Raw genomic sequence first — 23,051 nt, 5'->3', positions numbered from 1 at the left:
CGCAATGTTTTCATATCTGGTGTAAACTTCGCAGGTGGGTACCTAATGATAACTTTGAACATTATTAATGTCTTTCCTCAACTATGCAGGGAACTAATAACTCCCAAAATGTCGTCATATTTGACTGTCTGGTTGTTCGCTAAGCTAAAGCTAGACTAGGCCAGTTGTCTCTCCTGAGAAGTAGCACTTTTCATTGAGCTTGGTTTAACACGTGTGCTATTATTTTATTGTGTATTGTAAAAAATTGCAGTCCTCATACAAGTTATACTAGCAGGATTATGGCAAACTATGTATGAGATAAAGCCTTCGTGTTTTTATGTGTCCAGAAGAATGGCGTAGTAGGGATTTTTCTTTTTCATCTTTCAAAAAGTCTGAATTCATGCACTGCTTGATTATGGCATAAACCATTAAGAGACTTGAATTTGCAACTGAGGTCATGAGAAAAAAAATGGAAAGATGTAAAAGTCTGGTTTGTTGGGACAAACTCCAAATACATTTCAGCCACTTAAGTTATAACCAAACTACATATCTACGAATATATTTATTTAAAGCATCTGTGAATATATATGTTTTGTTTTTTTTCTTTTTCCTTTGAGCAGGTTTTCCGAAATGAAGAGCCACATTGACTGACTGGGTCCACTTTGCATTTAGACGTGTGAGCGCCTACATTATCCGATGAGATGTTGGACTCTGATGACTGCACCATGTCCTTGGACAATCTGTTTTTTGAGAAACCCGTCGTACACAAAGTGTAAGTGTGAAGAGATGCGCCACATCATCCCTAGCTCGTGTTCCTCTGTCAGCTGAATTGAAGTCTTTCCCTCTGGACTGTATTTGACAGAAGGCCATTGCACCAGGAGGCCCGTTCATGGCAGTTGGAAGCTCCTCCATCTTTTACTCATATTCCAGCCACTCAGGATATGCAAGAGGAGGCAGAGTCTCTCTCAACACTATACAGTATGTTGTGCACTGGATTAGGGTGAATTCCTTTTCACTTGACTTGAGTACACTGCTCAGTATATGGCCTATTAAAGCCCTACAAAATTTTACTGTGTGACTCACTGATTCAATAGCTTGAACAGGCTTGAAAGATTTTCCAATTTTTCTTGACTTGCTTGAAGAAACTTGGATCTGGGTCTTATGCTATGTTCGCATAATCATTCGTATTAGTGGAATGTCAAATTTCCTGCTCTGAATTAGTTTTCACGTCATCAAAGCAGCGAAGCATAATAGACAGTCTTAATTCTGAGAGTAACACCCGTAAAAAAAATACCAAATTACAGCCGCAAACAACTTGGTGTGATTTAACTCTCTCTCCCTCCTCAATATCACTCAACAGATTTCTCACAGAAACCCCAGAAGTTCCAGCGTCCTTTCAAAGGATCAGTTGGCCTCCAGGTCCTACCATCAATAATCCACAGTTCTTACAGTTGTAACAACGATGAGAAAGAGATTGAGGAAACTCAAGGTGACAGCAGCACCAGCAGATATGATGGTCTTTGGGGAGGTGAAGGGTTCAGAGATTACTCTCAGGGTGGCTGTCAGAGTGGCAGAGGTGGAGATGAAACCCTGCAGGACTCTGGTCATGCGGCCATCAGCAGATGTTTGCCTCTGGACTGCAGCAGAAGCCCGCCGCTACGCAGGAGGCAAGTGCCAGTCATTTATCAGAATGGCATGAAATGAATGAGAATTAAAGAGTGTGTGTATGTTGTTTTCAGACATTTTCCCCCCAACATATTTTCAATGATGAGAAGAAATGTGCTGTTTGGGGCGGTACGATTTCCTGATTTCAAAGCTTTTAACTGCACATGGTTGCTATGTGACCATAAAAACAGGTCAACAAGGAGTTTTCCTCCTTGTGGGCAACTTAAAAGGATAAATGCTTTTCACTAGAAAAAAAAAATACATTCAGTTTTAAAAATGTTTTAATGCAGTGCTGATTCACTCTTTTATCCCTCAGATTGTTACAATATATGATATGCTTTGTTTAACAGAACAGTTCATAAGTGGACTGTTCATAAGAAGAACATTAGAAGATGTTGGACCATCCTCCATTTCAGCCTCCTTGCCATAGGCCAGCATGCCTGCTTAATAAACCTGCACCAACAGTAGTGTCCCATCTCTTCTTCTTCTACCTCCCTTCACTTTACATTTTTCATTGTCTCTCCCCTCCCACAACAGCTTGTTCAGGATTCAGGTGTTGACCAGTGGAGGTGTCTCGTCAAGCACAGATGACCTCAGTCGCAGCCAGACAACATCCACACCTCAAACTTTTCCCAATCAGGTCACCATGACAACGGTGCCTCCTCGTCTTCAGCCGCCACAGGCGACAGTTGGCCGTGCAGCGCCCCCCCTTCCCGCTGAGCCCCCTCTCCCACCCCCTCCTCTGGGCTCATCTGCAGCGAGTGGCCGACCCCCGCAGCAGGCGCCACACGCGGAGATGCAGGACAAGGGCACAAAGAGAGCTTTCGTTCCGCCCATGACGCCTCAGCCGCTCCACATACAAGGTGTTACACCACACTGACACGGCCACAGACGGCCACTGTGCTCACGGTCTGGAACCGGTTGTCCAAATACTGTACGTATAGCTTGTGTAAAGTGCTGCAGCTAATGAATATGTCCGTGCCTCGCCACGGCAGCAGCTGCCACAATGTGTTTGTGTGTGATGAGGTGAAATGAGGTGAGCTTCCCCCATTGACTCCTCCATTGTAATGCAGCATATTGGTCACTAGGTGGTGAATAGTAGAAGCTGCCATTAGGCCTCTATGAATAATAGAGGCCTCTTTAACTCATTGCAGTCTACAAGGAATATTTCTATTATATCGGAACAGAATCGTAATTGTATACCTTTACAACTTGCTAAAGTGCCATATTAAAATCAAGGTAAAAAATATGACAGAAAATAAAAGTCATGATATTGATTTGTTATTTTTTTTTTAGGAGCTTCTGGGTCTGGAGTTTTGCGACCAGTTTCTGAAATCCGTATCCTTTTTGTTCTCGTTTAAATCAACACCATTTAAAATTGTTTATCAGTGTCTTGAGTTTTGTTGCAAAGCAATATCAGAAGTCACATGGTTTAATTCCCTGAAACATGCTCCACAGCAGTAAAATTCAGATCCGTCTTCAGCGAGTTTCCCTTCTTCAATTACGTTCAGTCCAAAGCTCTGGATGATGTAAGCATTTTTTTAAAACCTAGACTAGAACATGAATAACATGTCTTGTCATAACTTGTCAAAATGAACTGTGCCCGGGAGTGTTCCCATGAGTTCATATATCTTTGGTTTGTTCCCAGGTTCTGTACACAAGTAAGAATTTTGTGGCATGTGCTCCCACTGGATCTGGTAAAACAGTGCTGTTTGAGCTGGCCATCATTCGCCTGCTAATGGAGTCGCCGGAGCCCTGGAGAGACATCAAAGCTGTATATAGTGAGCATCCAGTATTACTGGGTATAAGCTGTTAAATACCACTAAAGCTCCAGTCTGACAAGACCTGGCCTGAAATACTTTTGTGCATTCACAGCTTGAGCTGTTACACGTTGTCGGGGCAAGCGAGGGCAAACCGTGCTTTGATATGACACACCTGACTCGAATCACACACTGCGGCTTTAAATGTCGTTTCCAGCATGTTCTGGTCTTTGATTTCATTTTTAGGTTTTTAGAGTTTGTCTGAGGTACAAAGACCTTGTGAAAAGAGTCACTGTTTGTTCTCACCAGTGGCTCCTATTAAAGCTCTCTGCAGTCAATGCTTTGAGAGCTGGAAGAAGAAGTTCGGTCCCCTGGGGTTGAGCTGCAAGGAGCTGACTGGCGACACAGAGATTGACGACTTCTTTGAGATCCAGGACTCCCACATCATCCTGACCACTCCTGTGTGACACTACATCTAAATAAATTCAACAAAAATAAAGAAAGAGGAAGACAAGAAATGACAATGTTATTTATATGTATTAATACATTATTATATGTATTTCCTTCAGGAAAAGTGGGACAGCATGACCAGAAAATGGAAGGACAACTGTTTGCTGCAGCTAGTCAGGCTCTTTCTTATCGATGAGGTCAGTGTGTGTGTGTGTCACATATTTTGCTCACAAAGCCATTTTTAAATGTTAATAGGATTTCATAATCTGGCTGGAAAATGGTGGATGCTCAGTGTGCCAGAAGATGCACAGACTACTCGGTGTTTTAATGTGGCACATTGCGTGATGGCACATGATTAGCCTCTGCCCTCAGCACTTTATTTTACTCGAAGGGTTAGCCATTCAAAAATTATAGCACATCTTGTTCCTGGTGTACATACAGTATTATTAGGGTGCATAGAAACCTGCCTACATCTTTCAGAAATGCGTTCACTCATGATAAAAATATATAATGAAAAAGGATTGGTAAACTTAATTTTACCTGCGTATCAACATCCCCATTGGATCTTTGAAGAAGCCTTTCGAATGAGAGGTGAAATGTCTTCCTAAACCTCAAGAAAGTAAACAAAGATAGACCATGACCTGGACGATGAGAATGTTCACGGCTGTTCTTCCAGGTGCACGTAGTGAAGGATGCAACCCGTGGTGCGACCTTGGAAGTAGTAGTGAGCAGGATGAAGGCGGTGCACTCCTACAGGACGTCACAGAATCCAGAGGCGGGCCTGTCTATGAGATTTGTGGCCGTATCAGCCACCATACCCAACGTATCTGATGTAAGCGCCCGAGAAAGAGACTTAGTCACCGCTTTCTGCTGTATCTGTTTGCACACTCATTTCTCCAGTGTAAATCAGTTTCCTCAGTCGCATTGTTTAACTGGCTGCGTGTTATTAGATAGCAGACTGGCTGTCAAATGAGAGCGGTCCGGCCGCATACCTGGATATGGATGAGAGCCACCGTCCAGTGAAGCTAAGGAAGGTGGTGCTGGGATTCCCCTGCAGCCCGAACCAGACAGAGTTCAAGTTTGATTTGTCGCTTAACTACAAGATGGCCAACATCATACAGACCTACTCTGACCAGAGGCCTGCACTAGTGGTGGGTGGGGGAATTGGGCCAAACTTATGTCCTTTTTCTTTATGTTTTTGCTTAATTTGTTGATTTTTGTTATTTTTTTGTTATTGAACGAACAGTTCTGGATTAATCTGATAATTTTATTTTCCTGTAGTTTTGCTCTACAAGGAAAGGAGTCCAGCAGTCTGCTGCAGTTCTGGCCAAGGATGCTCGATTTATAATGAGCATTGAACACAAGCAAAGGTATGAAGCGTCTTTATCTACAGCAGTCTGTTCATACACATGCAGCTTTTAATCCAACTATTAGGATACATTTAGTTCATCTTATTTCACTAACCGCTTGTTCTGCTTGACTCTACAGGTTGATGAAATATGCAAACTGTATTCTGGATTCAAAACTCAGAGGTAAGGCCTCAGGGCATCTTTCAAACCTCTTGAAACACATTATCACACATGTGCATGGTATAAATTATTTATTAGATGCTAAGCAACATGGCAAAAAATATATAAGGACATACTTTGGTGTGGTTATGGCTTGAGGACTTCTTTTAACTGTTTGGGATTTACGCCTTAGTCAAGTCTTAATACAACACCATTTAATGATACAACTTTGTAATGTCCCTGTGCACAAAGTAAGGCCCATATGAAGAAATGGTATTTGGTGTTGAAGAACATGACTGGCCCCCCCCTGACCTTGACCCCACCTGACACCTTTAAGATAAAGTGGAACACCGATTGCAGGCCAGGCCTTGTTGCCTAAAACATCAGTGCCTCTTTAATGCTCCAGTGTTTGAATGGGAGAAAATCCCTGCAGCCAGGTTCTTGTAGAAAATATTCCCTGTATATGAATAACCATGATTACACGTTCAGAAGTAACTTGGAGTTGTAATTCACGTATGTCCACATACTTTTAGTTATGTTGTGTAGTTCATTGAGTCTTGGGCATAAAACAGGTTTGTTTCATATTCAGAGCAGCCATATTGTTGCCCTGTGATGGCAAGACACAGAAATACAAACATGCAGTCGTTTGAGTTCAGAATCATTGAGAAACCACAAGTTAGTTTGTCAGATGTGTGACATAACTTTGTGTTGTGTTTGCGGTCCAGATCTGGTGATGTTAGGAGTTGGTTTCCACCATGCAGGAGTGGACTTGTCTGACAGGAAGTTGATAGAAGAGGCCTTCACTCTGGGAGACCTGCCCGTCCTCTGTGAGCCTCAAATACAGTTTTATCCTGGGCTGTAAAATTATATTTGACTACAGTAGTAGGCGATATGATCCTGTTTTTTATTTTTATTTCCTCTGTAACGTTGCAGACACAAACAGGAAAGACAAGTATCACAGGTTACAACAGTATATCAGCCACATTGTTATGACACAACAAAAGGCCTCAGCCAAAGCTTTGTCAATGCCTGTAATATTAATAATAATTATAACAAGTCTTATTTCTATGTATATATATTTATAAAGTAAGAATTAAAATGGCCTGTAGTGAAATGTAGCGTAATTAAAACTGCAAGCAGTGACATGCGGGCCCTCGCACGCTGCACGTCGGGGATCCAGCGGGTCGGGGCCGCCGGCTCCCCGACGTGCAGCACGAGAGGGTCCGCATATTCCCGCTTGCAGTTTTAATTTTTTTCTCGATCTCGTTCTTTATCCTTCTTTAAAAAGAAAAAAAGCTTTTTTTGGCGGCTTTAACATCTTCAAAAACTCATGAAAGTTGGTGCCTGATGCAAGTTTCCTGGGGTTTGGAGCATCGTTTGACCTTAAACATCAACTTCCTGTGTCACTACGAAACATCAAACTTATGTTCAAATTTGTTGAACAACATGCCATAGCATGACTTTTGGGTCACTTTTTGGCCGCCACGCCACGGGCACACCGATCGACGAAAACAAATTATTTTGATACTTTTTAATTCCGAACATGTTAAGAGGGCACAGACTAAATTTCAAGTCGGTTCGACAAAATCTGAAGGAGGAGTTTGTAATAGTACAACATGTGTGAATCGCCAAAAATGGCAACTAAATTCAAAATGGCGGACTTCTTGTTGAGTTGACGTAATGGTGCAATGTAACTTTTTTGTACATCTCGGTGATACACATGTCCACCGAATTTTGTGCATGTAGGTAAATGTAGCCGCCGGGGCATCTCTTTAGGGGGCGCTTCAGGGCCCACTTGCGACTCCACTAAAATACGAAATTTTTCGCCGGGTGTACCAACTTTCATGAGTTTTTGAGTATGATGAAGCCTCCAAAAATGCAGTTGTTTACGGAGAATCATAATAATCGCTTGGATAACAATAGGGGCTTTCGCACCATCGGTGCTCGGGCCCTAATAACTGCCTTTAAATCATCAGAAGTAAGAAATGAGACTGTGAGACTTCTGTTTCTTATGTGACTAAATCAGGTCTTTATTGTATTTTATGGGGGTTGAACTTGTGTATGTGGTCTGATTTCTACTATCCTAGTTACCACCCGGACTCTGGCCATGGGGGTGAACCTACCAGCTCACCTGGTGGTTATCAAGTCCACCATGCAGTATGTCTCAGGCTCCTGTGAGGAGTACAGCGAGGCTGACCTGCTGCAGATGATTGGCCGGGCTGGAAGACCTCAGGTAATAACAGAATTATAACAGAATACTTAATGGAAATTTTCTTTCTCCAAACCCTTTCCACTAAAACACTCTTGTGTACACAATTTTTCTGACAGTGCAAAGATGGATGTTTGCAAATATTTACGCTATTAAACTAATACAAATTCCCTTGTTACTTTCTTCTTCTAGTTTGACACGTCAGCCACCGCAGTGATCATGACCAAGGTTCAAACCAGAGACAAGTACATGAAACTTATGAATGGGGTAGAAATCATTGAGAGCAGGTACTCCAGACAGCAGCTGTGTGTTCTCTTTTTTAATTCCCCGCTCTCTCACTTGGTCGACTGCACGCAGAGGAGAGATTGTACTGTGGCACATGAGGTAACAGTATCCTCTGTTTCCCCAGCTTACACAGTCACCTGGTGGAGCACCTGAATGCTGAGATTGTTCTCCAAACCATCAGTGATGTCAACATGGCCCTGGACTGGATACGCTCCACCTTCCTCTACATCAGAGCCCTCAAGAACCCCACACACTATGGTCTTCTCACTGTGGTTGTCACTGTTAAATAGCCAAGTGACCAAGTCATTTTGAAGCATTTAAAACCAGATGGCGTCCATTTTTGTTGACTTTTATTTCAGGTTTCTCTGCTGAATTGGACAGATATGGTATTGAAGCAAAACTGCAAGGTGGGCAGTAACTGTTCGTTCCTCCTGAGTTTGCATGTTGCTGTTTGGAGGATACTCTATTAATTCACACCACTTTACGTAACTGTATGTGTTGGGATAAGTGTAAACACTGCTAATGCCTTTCGGGTTCGACTTTGTGGTCTTTAGAGCTGTGTCTGAAGAACCTCAACTCTCTGTCTTCCATTGGTCTGATCAATATGGACGAGGACATCAACATCAAACCAACAGGTAGTTGGTTTAATTTGTTTGAAAAAGCCTTATTTGATTTAATATATCTTTATTTGATTTTATATATGTTTTTTTCATCTGAGCCAAATGTATGAGACCTGAAACCGTTTATGTTTGTTCCTCACAGATGCTGGCAGGTTGATGGCTCGGTATTGTGTTGCCTTTGACACAGTGAACCAGTTCAATAAAGTGGCCGGCACTGAGAACCTGTCTGAACTAGTATGCTTCAGTTAAAATGCACATATATCTACGTTTTGTTTTGTTAGGTTGGAAATAAGACTTGGGCTTTGCTATCCTTCACATTTTGCAGGTGTCTTGACTGTAAATTAAACTGAACTCAGCTGGATTCTTGCCAAAGGAAATTATTTTAATTGCAAGGACGCTGTGCTCACTCAAGCTTTGCCAATAAAGCAGCATCCGGATCAAAAGTGTTTGTACTGTGTGTGCAGATTGAGCTGCTGTCGAGGAGCAGAGAGTTCAGCGACATTCAGTTGAGAGTGAACGAGAAGAGGCCCTTGAACACTTTGAATAGGGACAAGAACCGGATCACCATCAGGTCAGGCACCATTATAGGATCGACAACTGCATACATGCGACTTGATAGATGTGTAATGGTGGAGGCAGACACCAGCTACTGTAAACTAGAGCTTTCTGTACTTTTCCAGATTTCCCATGGAGGGAAAGATCAAAACCAGCGAGATGAAAGTGAACTGGTAGGTTTAGTCATTTAGTGCATTCTCTGTTGAAAAGCAGTGCTCGATAAAAAGTATGGCCTATTACCTATGAATATATTGTAGAATTTACTTTATAAATTGGATTTTAAAACACACTGTCCCCTGTACGTGACATGTTTATTGTCTTGTAGCTTGCTTCAGGCTCAGTTGGGTTCCATCTCAATTCAAGAGTTTGGACTTACACAGGACACAGCAAAGATCTTCAGAAATGGCATGCGCATCAGCAAATGTACGTTGTGTGAATTAGAAATTACAAGAAAAGAGAAGGGCTCTTTGTCTACATTTTTTTAAACTCCGATTGTATTTTGTTTATGCCAATCAGGCCTGTCAGAGTTCCTGAGTCAGCGATCCAGGACCGGCTTCACTGCTGTGCTCAACTCTCTGATCTTGGCCAAGTGCTTTAAAGCCAAGCTTTGGGAAAACTCGCCCTTTGTTTCCAAACAGCTGGAGAAGATAGGTGGATGGATTTCTATGTCCATGTTTTATGCTATACACATGGATATACTATAGTACAGGGCTTTTTTTTTTTTTTTTTTTTTTTTTCAAAGATTCTTTCATATTTCAGATTAAAAATCTACATGAAACAGTTACTACATGATGAAAACCAGATATTCTTTCTGTTATTTGTGATCATTTGATAATAACACTGTGTTTTAGGTCAGAGTTTGTCAACTGCCATGGTGAACGCTGGACTCACAACCTTTAGCAAAATAGAGCAGACCAACGCCAGAGAGCTTGAGCTGGTCAGTCTGTGGAACATTTAAAAAAATACTCTGTGTAAAGATCCAACGCATTTGATTTAGCATTCATATATTGAGTTATTCAGTGGTAATGTGGACACTAGCCATGGGGCCTGATGGCAGACATGCTAAGATGTCATTTTGGTTGTCAAATAGTCATCATCACTCCTTGAAACAGACTTTACGTGGATTTTGATTCTGCTGATTTTAAAATGAATAAGTTAAAGTTGATGCTTTTATCTGTACCTACAGAAACAGGTAACACATTCAATAATAACTGTATGAAGCATTTGGATGTAACTTTATGTCCTCATACAGATTCTCAACAGACATCCACCATTTGGAAACCAAATCAGAGAGTCTGTCGTACATCTGCCAAAGTATGAAGTTACTCTGGAGCAGGTATGTGGTACTGCAGACTGGTTTTTTTTTGTTTTGTTTTGTTTTTTTATCAAAGGGACAAGCACTTTGCAAATGTCATATATCTTTTACATTTCTGCTGGTCAGATTAGTAACAAATTAGTAGCTCTGTTTTTCTTTTTGGTAACTCTCTTTCTATTAACTTTTAACAGGAGGATAAACAAGTACAAAGTTTACATGAAAACTCTTAAAACATTAAACAAAAAACACACAGTACATGCAGACACAATGAGAGCCTAAAGTGTGCTTCTGTAACATGTTTACACAATGCATTTTGTTCTTGACAATTCTGATCTGATATGATTATACAGCTTTTTACTTTGTTAAACTGCTCAAGACTCAAGTATAGTTTTGAAATGGTCCCTTCTCATATGCCCTTATAAAGATTTCAGCAGCTTGTTTTCTACATTCACAATTTTATTTTTTGCTAATATAATTTGTAATTTTGTTTATGTATAAAACAATATTAATTCTGTAAACTGAATTTATCCTTGAGATCATGGAGACTGTACCTTGGCTTGTAAGATTGTGACATTGTGAGTCTATTTGAGGTCCGGTCTCTTCTTTGTCAAACTTTCTAGATGTAAATTAGTTGTTATTTAAAAGCCATTTTAAGATGCTTTCCTCAAATTGAACCGTATTCATCTGTAGGAAACTGAAATTTTTGTATTTTTCATAATCTTTCTCTAAATCTGTTGTATTTTTTAGCTTCCGAGGTATGGCAGTGCCACAGCAGAGATTGTGGTGAAGGTGAATCTAAAAAACCAAGCAGAGCTACTGTCCAGGAGAACGACTCCAGGCCACCACTTCGTCTCTCTGATCATCGGAGACTCTGACAACACCGTCGTCTTTCTACACAAACTCACGTGAGAAAAAAATATCTTTGTTCAAGGCAACACAACACAGATTGTTTATAGGTAGACTGAATCTGGTTTGAGAATATATAGTATTTTGATTTCAGCAGGCATCCTCCTGATTGTTTTCCAGGGACTTTGTGCTGCTGAAGAGCGGAAGCTGGTCCAAGAGGATTGAAGTGGCAAAGGCCTCAAAAGGAGAGGAGATCAGTGTCAATCTCATCAGCTCAGAATACGGTAAACCACGGAAAATACCTTTACATTGTAACACAGAAATATATCCACAATATGTACCAACATCTTGTATATCACCTATATTATAGAGGGGAACAACAGTACAGTATATTGTGTTGTTCAGTACAAGATGTTTTTTAATAAAAGTAAAAATTCTCTGAACCTTTTGTTCAGCATTCATTGCTGTGCTGTTGCTGAGCTTAGATAATTCTCATTTGTCAGTTTTCATGATGTTTTAGAGCAAGACTTTGTTAAATGCATCAACCTAACTGTTACAATTACTCAGTTACTGTATTTTTTGATAAAGCTCAATATACAAAACCTTGAAAAATAATGTCTAATCTTCCGCTTTTATTTTTTTGCTTTTTTGCTGTGTTTAAAGCTGATTGTGGTATAAAATGTAATCAAATCAAACCATGGGATTTGTAGTTGTGACACTTTGCATTTCCTAGCTGTTGAATCTTTTGGCCTCTTCCTCTTCTGTAGTGGGCCTGGACATCCAGCAGAAGTTCACCGTGTACTACTCTGCAGTCAGAAAGCTTGGGACTGAAAATCCATGCAACCCAACACATGTTCCTTCCGGACAGAGACCACAACACTCTGCACTGAAACCACTGTCTACAAATCAGGCTGCGCCTCAGAAGGAAAATGCCACATCTGCTCAAGACCAAGGCAAAACACTGTAGCTCTGTTACCTTTTATTTTGTTGATGCTTAAATATGAAATTGTTTACATGAATATAGTATTTCTTCAAAGGCAGATTGATATTTGACATATTTTTTCACTTTGCAATCAGGTTCAGGGAATAAAAGACAGTGCAACCACTTCTGCAAGAATAAGAATCTCTGTGGCCACGACTGCTGTGAGTATAATAACACATCTTTTACTGGGTATGTGTCATTTTATGTGCTTCTGTACCCATCTGTTCATTACCTTGTGTGCTTGTGAAGATAATAGAGATCTCCTTCCTCCAGTGTGTCAATCAAAGTGCTAATGCATGTCCTCCCAAGGTAAAGTAGGCGTAACTGTGGCGCAGAAAAGGCCGGCGGGTGAAGAATCCAGTTTTTCTTCATATTTGAAAGACCTGAGGAGCAGATGTGACACACTCACAGAGACCCCGGTGAAACGACTCAAGGTGAGCAAGAAAACAGATGTTAGTTTTGGAGTCTGTTCTAGCCTGTATCTCATACTCTTAATATAATCTTTATAGTTACTGAATGAGAGAGCATTAGTTGTTGAGTTGTTGTATATGTAACAAATCTGATCAATAGAACACAAACATAACAGCTGAATAGAATGAAGGCACCTTGTTTCTTCAAAAACACTTCATATTGAAACTGCAGAAGCTGATGAGTCACTGCTGGTTAGAGCCAGATAGAAATGTCAACAGTAGTGGGGAAGGGACTTGATTGCAAATAAAGATAAGAAATACACCATTTGATTGACATTGGAGAAATAGGACAATATCATTTGTAGAGTATTAGGATATAATAATACAAATAAAGCTTATGTGCTATACATATACATATAGTATAAACCATGCTCTTTATAAAAGGTTTTTATAGAAAATATTTAGTTTGATCAGATATGAAGTGTTTCTCATCTCCAAAAAAACTCCAGCAGCAGTTATTATACTGTACACACAAATGTTCAGGCTACATGTGAATTGTTTCTGAACATACTACTGTCCAAATATAATCTTTGTGACTATGGAACATATCCTGAGAGTGTGTTTGATATTCTCTTTTATTTCCTCAGATGAAAATGACAGAACACTCTGTGAGCATGCAGGAATTTGCTTACAAACCCAAAGAGATGCTTCCTGCTGTTTCTTGGTATTCATAGTTACTCCTACACTTTAGATTTATTTTGATTCTCAAATGCTGTAGATTAGATTCTCAAAAAGTGTCTCAGTAAAATTTGTGAAATCTGATTTCCTGATTCTGAATGAGATCTGATTTATTTGATATGAAGGTATGGACGAAGTCACTATAAAGCTTCAGGGAGTCATCACTCTGAGACGGACATGACCGCTGAAGACTGCGCTCAACTGCCGGATGTGGTTTGTCTGAACGACCTTGACACAGGTAAACAAGTCGCATAAAGAAGCTGTCTACAAACTCTAAAAATGCCTTATCTTTTGAAGGTTTAACCACCACATGGTGTTTGTGTGTCCTACTGTCCATCATCATCAGCTTTACTTTCTCTTTTTTGAGGTTATGATGACTTTGTGGAGGACATGCAAGGAATGATGGGAGAGCCGGCCCAAATATCTGCATCCTATCAAAGTACTGTGAAATAACTTCAATCAAACTTATTTACAGACAAAAACACGTTTTAGGTCATTAACAATTTAAAATGTAATATTGTTTAAATACGGATGTCCTTTGCATTGTCATCAGCCTTTCTTAGTAAACCACCAGTGAATCATGCTGGAATCTGCATTTACAGTATAAGTACATACTGTACATGAGCTTTGATCTCAGAGGAACAAATCCAGGAAATAAATAACACACACGGACATCGTAAACAGGATAATCTTTATGTGGTTCATTAAAAAGATTGTTCTTTAAAGACATTTAATTTGGATGTTGAAGCATTAATGAAAAAAAAAATCATCATTGAATTAAGCAATGCCCAAAATGAGAGGTTTCTTTTTTTTTATGTATAAGTTTCTATTAAACCAACATAAAGTAAAATCACTGGCCACCTGAACGGCGGGGAAATACATCTCATACACCACAGTATTCTGAAGGAAATGTTCAACATTTATTTGTTTATGGGCAAATTTATGTGTTTACGGAGGTGTGTCGGTATGACAAGCCAACTGGGTGTAGTAAAGTTCTTATTACTGTTGTTGTCACAATGACTGACAACCACTCCTTCCACACACACTGTGGACTGTACAGAATTTAACTGGCAGAGAAAAGAACAGAAAATGGAAAAGGTTGTATCCTTTTGCTCACAAAGTTTTTTTTTTAATTTGAAAGTGTCGATGTTTGAAGGTTAAAAAAAAAAAGAACTTAAAAAATGCTTGCTTGGGTAGAAAACATGCTAGACCGCAGCTATTGTTGTACGATATCTTATGTAGATACCAGTTTTGTTACAGAATCCATATAACCCTCCTGTTGTCCTCGGGTCAAAATAACCCGCAGCTGTGTTCAACCAAGTTCTATTTTATTTCTATATTTTTATATTTGTTTTGGGATCATTGGTCATCATTCTTTAAAGAAACCCTCACAGCCTCCTTGTCACCAACGATCCCAAAAAATATGAAAATAAAATAGAACTTGGTTGAACACAGCTGTGGGTCATTTTGACCCGAGGACAACAGGAGGGTTAAGTGCAGGGTACAGTCACATTTGATGGTGTGCTCATCATTTGTTACATTCATCTGTGTTCAGGTTCCTCAGGTTGGATGAACCCAGAAGCGAGTGGTCGGAGTAAGAACTCTAAACAGCGTCTGAACCAGATCAACACAACCAGCTCGGCTCGCTCAAAGACGTCCGCCACGGCGTCACAACAGGGAGCTCTAATCGAATATGTCTCATCCTCCCAAATACCAACCGTCAGCTTCGACCTTGGAAACGAATGGGACGACTGGGGCGACTTTGATGATGAGAACTTGGTGCTTGCCAGCGAGACCTCATTGGCCTCGTGTACATCTAACGCCGAGACCCAACAGTGTGTTGAGTACAACGTGCCAGGTGGAGTGATAAGACGTTACGTATTGCAGCTTTTCACACGTCTATGAGACTTCATTGTAGCGCGGCGATGTTACCCTGTAACACGCGTGATTATGTAGGATTATACGTCCACCACGGTTACAGCTTTGATAAGCATACGTACGCTGTTTGTGCAGGTTATGCCACTACATCCACTGACGCATTCCTCAGCTACGCACAAGCCAAACCGCGTGTATCCGCTGTCACTGCATCACTGAGGTACAGCCAGAAAATGATGCACATGCACGTGTTATTGTTTGTTTCAGACACCAAGAATCAAAACGTGTGAAATATGTAAAATCACAGACAATACAGTCAACAACAAAAATTGGACGTATTTTGGTGCTTCAGGTCGATTTCAGCGAGTCCTGAAATCAGGAAGCTGGGACCCTCAGCGGTCGGTCAGACTCTCACACCACAGAACAGAATCACCCTCGACTGGAACAGAAAGGTGTGTGTGTGTGTGTGTGTGTGTGTGTGTGTGTGTGTGTGTGTGTGTGTGTGTGTGTGTGTGTGTAACTGTCCTTGAGGTTGTGCAGAGTTAGGGGAGACATTTACACACATTGACAACTCAATTGTCTATCTGATGACTTCTTATGATGTTTTTTTTTTACCACACTAACTCTCAGACTGGTCAAATCAAGGTGCCTGTTCACAGTTTCCCCCGTTCCTAAAACCTGCCTATTTAACGCGTGTGACGTTTGCCTTTCTTCCTCTTTGTGCAGAGACCAGACGTTTTTAGTGAGGAGATCACAGTAAAAACACCAGAAAATCTCCCAAAACAGCCTCCGTTGACCCGGGTGACCAGAAGGTTGGATTTTTTCTCACTGAGTGTCCCAGGCTCATCCGTCAATAGAAGGTAGAGGAAGATATAATTACAACGCTTTCATTTTGACTCATTACAATACTTTTACTAACGTGTACTCTTTCACCTGATTAACGGATACTATTTCCTTTTTTTTTTTTTTTTACGTACTTCATTTTCAGCACCAACAGCAGAGAGGAGGAAGCGTTCCTTGGCATATTTGATGGAATATTTTAGATGCACCGCTGGCTTTCCTCTGACATGAATATGTCATTAACATGAAGTGCTTCTTTCTGTTTTCTTGTAGACGGGGTTTAAATTCCTTTTATTATATATTCAAACTGTAAATGAAACACTTTACGTCAGTTATAACTGTTACTAATGTGATTGTATTTACATCTGTATTTATTTAATAAAGTTTCGGAGTTCACTGGGTTTGTATTGCTCCTGGAGTTATGGACTTGCTGTGCTGTCACTTTAATTCAGTCCCTCTTCAATAGACCCTCCTGCCGGTGCGCTCAGTGGAGGCCTTTTACCACGTGACTGGCCGACGTCACGCGAGATGTCTCTGACGTCACTTTTAGCGCGGAGTTTGTTGGTAGCGGAAAAGACCGAAAGTCCCAACAAATGGTTTTATGCAGCCGCGAGCCTGAGCCGGGTTTATACAATTTAACGTTGCACCGACGAAGAAGTAGTTCGTGACTGCATGGCGATTTTTATGAGACGTTTACTCGTGAAACATTTGGACCTTTCGACCAAATAAAGCGGTGAGTTTCTTGGTGTTTTTTAAATTTATTTATTTATTTTTTAGCGTAGCTCGAAGTAGATGGTGCTAGTTTAGTAACGAGGAAGTCAAACAGCGCTTTGTATTCTCATTATCTGTACACATTTCACACCCATCCATCATCGTCGTGTCCGGCATAACTTTCTAATAATGACTGGTGACTTGATTGGTGACTTCTTCCAGCCTCGTTGAGTTTCTCCTCTGGTTTTCAGATGGATTCGTCTCCTGTCTGCAACGAGGTCATCAGCACGGAGGGATGTTTCCTCAAATCGGACAGAGGTCACAGGAAGAGCAAAGTCTCAAGTACGTTTACGAACACGTTGACGTGAGAAAGAGATATAACTCTTCAAGTGTAGTTTCACTGGTCTATTAAGGTAACGGCTGATGTCAGGTTAATGAGCTGTGTTTGTGTGTTGCATTAACTGCCGATATATGGTGCGATGTGTACAAGGTACAAATGTTATGTTAAATAAATGACTTTAAAAGTGATGGTCTGCTACGTAGGCATGTCTGCCAATCGTTTGCATCTTTCTTCTCAATTTAACCTGTACAGTCTGTTGTTATTGGCTGATTTTAGGAGGGGGGTAATATAACAATGGAAGTGTGTAAGTCTTTCGTATTTACTTCCAGGAGATGTGGAGATGGATATTGAGTTCCTCTACAAAGCTGTCCCTCAGCTGGCCAAGGTTTTCCACATCATAGACAAGATTGGAGAAGGTACGTGGTCAGCTCAGCTTTCTCTACAACTTTTGGAGTAATGTACCGTTCTCTGGAAACAGACCGTCGTTTAGGTTTCACGCAGGAGTCACTCGTTCACCTCGTTGCATTTATTGGAGCTGAAGAGGCGAAGTGTTCATGATGACTGTTATTTGTGCATCAGGTACGTTCAGCTCGGTGTACTTGGGTGAGGCGCAGATGCGGGACGGGAGGAGAGAGAGGTTTGCCCTGAAGCACCTCGTCCCAACCAGCCATCCTACTCGCATTGCTGCCGAGCTTCAGTGTCTCACTGTTGCCGGGTGAGTCGAACACCGTTTGTCTTCCTGAAATGAGTACTGTCATCTCAGCTGCGCTTTTTGATGAATGTGTGTATTATTCGTTCTGTTGTTCCACTTTTTTATTCTGGTGTGTTATCAGATGTTTTCCCTTTTTCTTCTGCTCCCTAATATGTTGCCTTCTTTGACCTGAAATATTGTAGTTGACACGTGAAGTAATGATAGAGACATTTTATGTTTTTTATTATTAGTCTTTCACGGTTTAACTGGAATGAATTTTTTGTGGTGTAATTCTGCCCAGAAGATAGACGCCCCCCCCTCCACTGATCTTCTCTTTGCTTATGTATAACTGTTTATGGCTGTTATGCATCGACTGTATGTACTGCAGTTAGAGTATATATATGAGTTTTTATACTCAGTTGTTCATGCGGACTAGTTGCAGTGTCTGAAAGAACTGAGTGCTCAGGAAATACAAAATGGGGAAATTGTGCAGAATTGTCCGATTTCTTGCTTTTAAGCTTATTTTTATGCCGAAGCTAATTTGTGTGGGTTCCTCATTTGTCCAACCTCGCATGATTCAGCTGAACCTACGCACCTCAATACATTAATGGCTGGCAGGACACGCAGCATCCAGCACACTCATTTAAATGTCTGAATGTGCATTTATGTTCGAGTGTTTCTGTAGTGAACGAGATTAACATCATTTGCAGACATGTAACGCACTGCACTGAAACGTTGTCATCTTAACTGTGTCCTCCTTTACTTTGCAGAGGCAGAGAGAATGTGATGGGGGTGACGTACTGCTTCAGGAACGAGGACCACGTGGTGATTGTAATGCCCTTCATGGAGCATAAAGCTATTGTGGTAAGCTTGCAGCTACTGCTTCTTCATGGACACAATCTGATCTAATCATGAATCAGTGGGTTGCTCTCCTTATGGTGTCCTTGTTTGCTGAAATGCAATTTCAAACTTGTGATCTAATTAAAATGTCTTCATCAGGACATCATCGGGTCACTAAGTTTTGAAGAGGTTCGTCTTTACATCTACCACCTGTTGAAGGCCCTGAGCCACATCCACCAGTTTGGTATCATTCATCGGGACATCAAACCAAACAATTTCCTCTACAACAGGAACAGCAAAATGTAAGTATTTTAGCCCTTAAAATTAGGTGCAGCTGCATGTTTATGCCTGAAATGTTTTAATTGTTTTTCTAATGATTAGATGAGAAAAGGCGTCTCATCACCGCTCGTTTAATCCTCTCTGTTTATGCATTAATATGGAAATCGTCCCTTCGGCCACATTGTAGCAGTGCTGCAGCTGTGTTGCCCATCGACTTCTTTTAGATCACAGTTTATCTCTACGATGTCCAGTGCAGACACATAACACATAAAGCCTTTATGACGTCGTGTTTTGATGTGTATCTGCAGGTATGCGCTGGTGGACTTCGGCCTGGCTCAGGGTACAGCTGACACCCAGATCGAGCTACTGAAGGTGGTGAGGCAGCGGCCCTCACAGAAAGGTGGCGGGTCCACAGGGAAACAAGATGCCACACCGCGGAGCAAAGCACCACCCAAACTCCTTCCTAAAACCACCACCACTGCCTCAACCTCACTGCCTCTGCCTGCACGGCAGTCGGTGACCCTGCCACCTTCCTCCTCCTCTTCCTCTACCACCACATCATCCTCAGCCTCTCGGAAAACTTTGGCTAAAAAAGCACGCTCTGTCACCACCACCACCATCACAACCTGTCGCACAAAGCACACGAAGGTGTCTGCACTTTTCTTTTCAAGTTAGGTCAGAAGTGTGCCGTAATTATATTTCACTGGGTGTCACAACACTGCAGGAGGTGTAATTATTTCCCGGATGGCTGTACTCGAGTATCGGTGCATCTTTTTCCGTTCTGTTTCCCGTCCTAACGTGTTTGCTTTTGCTCTCTTCTGCCATCCACGCTCGTTTTTCTTTAGGATTTGATGGCACTGCGCAAAGCGCCTCGGCCTGTGTTTGGAGAGAGGAACCTGAACAGCTGCACACCAGCTACCTCCACCACCAAACAAGCTGCCATCAAGACGGAAGTAAACAAGGTAGGAAGCACAGTTTTAATTTTCAATATTTGTCTGAGCAACCGTGCTGATTTTTTTTTAATCATCTGAATTACTTTGCCAAATATAGTCTCTTAAAAAGAATGCTGGTTGGCTGTATTACTGCAGACACAATGTATCTCAACTCGGATGATATTTGCAAATAATTTCAGGTTTTCTTATTTGCTTCAAAGAAAACATTTAAAAAAAGTTATCATAGACATTTCTTTTCTTTTGTATTTTATCTTCATAAAATTCCTTTCTTCAGCCGGTGGAGGATGGTGAGAGCCGAAGGTACTCCTCGGCCGCCTGGGGCCCGCTGCCTGCCCGGACCCACAGCAGCAGTCAGAAGCCTCTGAAGACCGTACAGCCGGGACTCACCTGTGACTGCTACCTCACTGACCACGTCTGCAACGTCTGCATGTCCAGGTAACACAAACACAAAGCTGCACACGTGCAAAGGAAGGGAATGAAATCACTTCACTTATTGATCGTAGTTTAGGACAAACTTAAACACTGGAGGAATTCTCTGTTCTTATCAGAAATATAACTTCATTGTCAACTGTGAGAACCACAGGAATCTGTAAAACTGTAAAAAGTCTTTTAAACAGCTGCACACAAAAAAAAAGTGTCGTGTTAAACATTAGGGCTGAAACAACCGTGAAATTTTAGTTGACGATTAATTGTCATACAAATAATTGCAATAAATGATTCAGTTGTTGTTTATTTTATGCCTCTTTAGTATAGGCCTGATCATAATTTAATAATACACATGCATCGAATTAAGAAGAGGCATTTTTTTGGCCGTGTTGTTTGACTCATGGAAATGCCGTCATTAGAAGTGAAGCACCTCGAATTAACAGATGGTGGCGCTAGTTTTCCCACTCGTGCCTTTAAACCCTGAGCAGAAGAAGGGGGCGCATGAAGATGATGTCATTAAAGAGCAACTGTCAAACCATAAATGTATCTGTTAGTTTCATACAGCTGTTTTTATACAAATGTCTGGAAACAGTTTGAATGATTATGTAAATGATGTGATTTCAGTCACCTGAAATAATGATGTGATACTTGTGACAGGCCTATTAAACACTCGTTATTAAATGTTTGTTTTATGTGCTGTTCTGACCAAATGCCTTCTTTTAAAATCCTTGTTTTTGACTGAAGAAAGCAGCAGGTGGCTCCCAGGGCTGGAACTCCCGGCTTCAGAGCACCAGAAGTCCTCACAAAGTGTCCCAACCAAGGCACCGGTTGGTATCTCAAACCATTATATATATATATATATATATATATCTCAGTCTCCCACTCCTACTCCTCTACTTCTCCTGCAGCTTCACGTGGGAAAAGGTTTCATGTGTGTTTTGAGGTCGTTTTTGTTTTTTAATCACATACGAGGCAGAGGCCCGTTTCCTGAAGTGGACTTGTCTCACCGTCTCTTATCGTCACTAATGTGCTCTCCCACGCCCTCCCCTGTGCTCCCATCCTGCACTGCAGCCATAGACCTGTGGTCAGCCGGTGTGATCCTGCTCTCACTTCTGAGTGGCCGTTACCCGTTCTTTAAAGCCAGCGATGACCTCGTCGCTCTCACTCAGATCATGACCATACGAGGCTCCAGAGAGACCATCCAGGCGGCCAAGTCCTTTGGTGTGTATTCATGTGTTTTACTCGAGAAACATGCCTCTGCTTCTTCTTTGTGTCATCCAGCAGGCAGTTCGTCGCCACAGACGAGTCGCTGTAATTTTGCACGGTGAACTGTGTTACACGAGCGGAGAGTAAACTTGTTCTGGGGGTCGAACCTTATTCAGGTAAAGCTGTGGTGTGCAGTCGGGAGCTTCCTCGGCATGACCTCAGGACGCTGTGCGAGATGCTCAGAGGACAGAGGCCATCGCCTGAAACTGAAGTCACGCCAGTTCCTGAAGCAGGAGACTCCGCCGCCACCCGTCCCCGCGAGATCCGAGATGATACACCCACACACCGTCCCACTGAAGGAACACTCGAGGCCCACAAGGACGGAGCGGGTGAAACACCGACACCGCGTTCTTCTAGTCTCCCAAACCACCGGGAGCAACCAGGCAGCAAAGAATCCGCAGCTCACCTCCGACGACCGAGCTCACTGACGGGCAGCAAGGTGGAGGAAGATGAGCAGGGCTGGGACAGAGTTCCCCATGAGGCCTACAACCTGCTGGACCAGCTGCTGGACCTGAATCCTCGCACCAGGATCACAGCTGCTCAGGCGCTGCAGCACCCGCTGTTCAAGGACCTACGGAGCTGCGGAGGCTCAAAGGAGCCTTTTGTGACGGCAGAACAGAGCTGTGCTTCAGGTTCAGAAAAGTGAAACATGGGTTTGTTTTAACAGAAGTTCATACCTGAGCGAAACGTTTTTTTTTTTTTTGTGTGTGGAAATGATTCTCTCTCCCATCAACTTCCTGAAAAGACTTCACAGATTTAAATTGCAATGTTCACGAAAGCAGGTCTGACTTTGTGGTTCACAGGCTGCGGTTCAGAGTTAAAAGTCGTTTTTTTTGTGTTTTTTTTTTAATGGCAGCTATGGAGACTACGAAACTTTTAGGACGGGTATTTTCAACAGCTCCGGTATTGAGGTAAAGCCGTTGAAACGTTTTAAATTCTGGAAACAAATATTTTACATTCTATTTTATGTCTGAATCTGGTTCGATTAGAAAGAGGGGAGCAGTCGTGTTATCACTGCACCTAAAGTAATCCACCATATTACTGCAGTGTGAACGGACAGTTTCTAAACTAGAAGTCTTTTTTATTTTGAAGATGCACATGGACTCCATCTGTATCATCTATGAATGTTGCTGTATGAGACGGTGTCTCCGCACCAGCTCTATTTATTTATAACGCTGAAAACTACAGTCGGCCACCACTTCCCATTTTCTAATAAACATTTAAAATAGTTTATACAATCATGGTTATTGTGATTCAACTTTTGCAAATGCAAACATGAATTTGATGTATTAAAAGGAATTCCACTTTTTGTTACTTGGGGTCAAAGGTCAGTAGCTGGCCAACGACTGCATTTTCTCATGGCATGTAAGTATCTGTGTGTCTTCATTACGGAGTTGAAGCTACAGATTGTGTAGAACCCGACAACACAAATGGAGTACATGATTTTCTACTTCTTATTGATCATGGGGCAATAATGAAATTTGCTTGTGGTTTTGCATTTGTTATTC

The 23,051-nt window shown here is 41.6% G+C and overlaps 2 protein-coding genes across 2 annotated transcripts; both read left to right on the top strand.

Annotated features, from left to right (window-relative positions):
• Nucleotides 1-680: 680 nt before the first annotated feature.
• hfm1 (helicase for meiosis 1) lies at nt 681-16,438 on the top strand. The gene is made up of 39 exons (XM_069139541.1): nt 681-751; nt 842-957; nt 1,382-1,646; nt 2,182-2,507; nt 2,941-2,982; nt 3,103-3,173; nt 3,293-3,425; nt 3,714-3,865; nt 3,974-4,051; nt 4,531-4,686; nt 4,805-5,005; nt 5,136-5,224; nt 5,343-5,386; nt 6,088-6,189; nt 7,450-7,595; nt 7,764-7,858; nt 7,981-8,114; nt 8,216-8,263; nt 8,411-8,491; nt 8,619-8,710; nt 8,941-9,047; nt 9,157-9,204; nt 9,357-9,454; nt 9,548-9,682; nt 9,883-9,968; nt 10,284-10,367; nt 11,094-11,251; nt 11,373-11,476; nt 11,960-12,145; nt 12,276-12,335; nt 12,484-12,608; nt 13,232-13,308; nt 13,448-13,560; nt 13,690-13,761; nt 14,878-15,180; nt 15,336-15,417; nt 15,550-15,649; nt 15,924-16,057; nt 16,186-16,438. Exons 1-39 carry the CDS (start codon nt 681-683, stop codon nt 16,238-16,240), a joined length of 4,569 nt encoding a protein of 1,522 aa, XP_068995642.1. The 3' UTR covers nt 16,241-16,438.
• Nucleotides 16,439-16,641: 203 nt separating this feature from the next.
• Nucleotides 16,642-22,740, top strand: cdc7 (cell division cycle 7 homolog (S. cerevisiae)). The gene is made up of 12 exons (XM_069139538.1): nt 16,642-16,770; nt 17,000-17,090; nt 17,418-17,504; nt 17,668-17,803; nt 18,550-18,643; nt 18,779-18,921; nt 19,207-19,546; nt 19,744-19,860; nt 20,126-20,286; nt 21,022-21,104; nt 21,349-21,498; nt 21,660-22,740. The coding sequence occupies exons 2-12, from the start codon at nt 17,000-17,002 to the stop codon at nt 22,187-22,189; spliced, it is 1,932 nt and encodes a 643-aa protein (XP_068995639.1). The 5' UTR covers nt 16,642-16,770; the 3' UTR covers nt 22,190-22,740.
• Nucleotides 22,741-23,051: the final 311 nt, after the last annotated feature.

This window comes from Embiotoca jacksoni, unplaced genomic scaffold (assembly GCF_022577435.1).
Source record: "Embiotoca jacksoni isolate LCO1_2020_lvr unplaced genomic scaffold, fEmbJac1.0.p SCAF_83, whole genome shotgun sequence".
NCBI classification, from domain to species: Eukaryota; Metazoa; Chordata; class Actinopteri; family Embiotocidae; genus Embiotoca; species Embiotoca jacksoni.
Note: the sequence above shows the minus strand (reverse complement) of the source record. Positions and strands in the feature narration are given on the sequence as shown.

Bases quoted from the DNA above. Each gene is read 5' to 3' on its own strand.
- hfm1 (XM_069139541.1), top strand. From the start codon at position 681: ATGTTGGACTCTGATGACTGCACCATGTCCTTGGACAATCTGTTTTTT. The intron at 752-841 runs GTAAGTGTGAAG...TGTATTTGACAG, and splicing joins AAACCCGTCGTACACAAAGT to AAGGCCATTGCACCAGGAGG. The intron at 12,336-12,483 runs GTGAGTATAATA...TGTCCTCCCAAG, and splicing joins TCTCTGTGGCCACGACTGCT to GTAAAGTAGGCGTAACTGTG.
- cdc7 (XM_069139538.1), top strand. From the start codon at position 17,000: ATGGATTCGTCTCCTGTCTGCAACGAGGTCATCAGCACGGAGGGATGT. The intron at 18,922-19,206 runs GTAAGTATTTTA...GTGTATCTGCAG, and splicing joins TACAACAGGAACAGCAAAAT to GTATGCGCTGGTGGACTTCG. The intron at 20,287-21,021 runs GTAACACAAACA...TTTTGACTGAAG, and splicing joins TGCAACGTCTGCATGTCCAG to AAAGCAGCAGGTGGCTCCCA.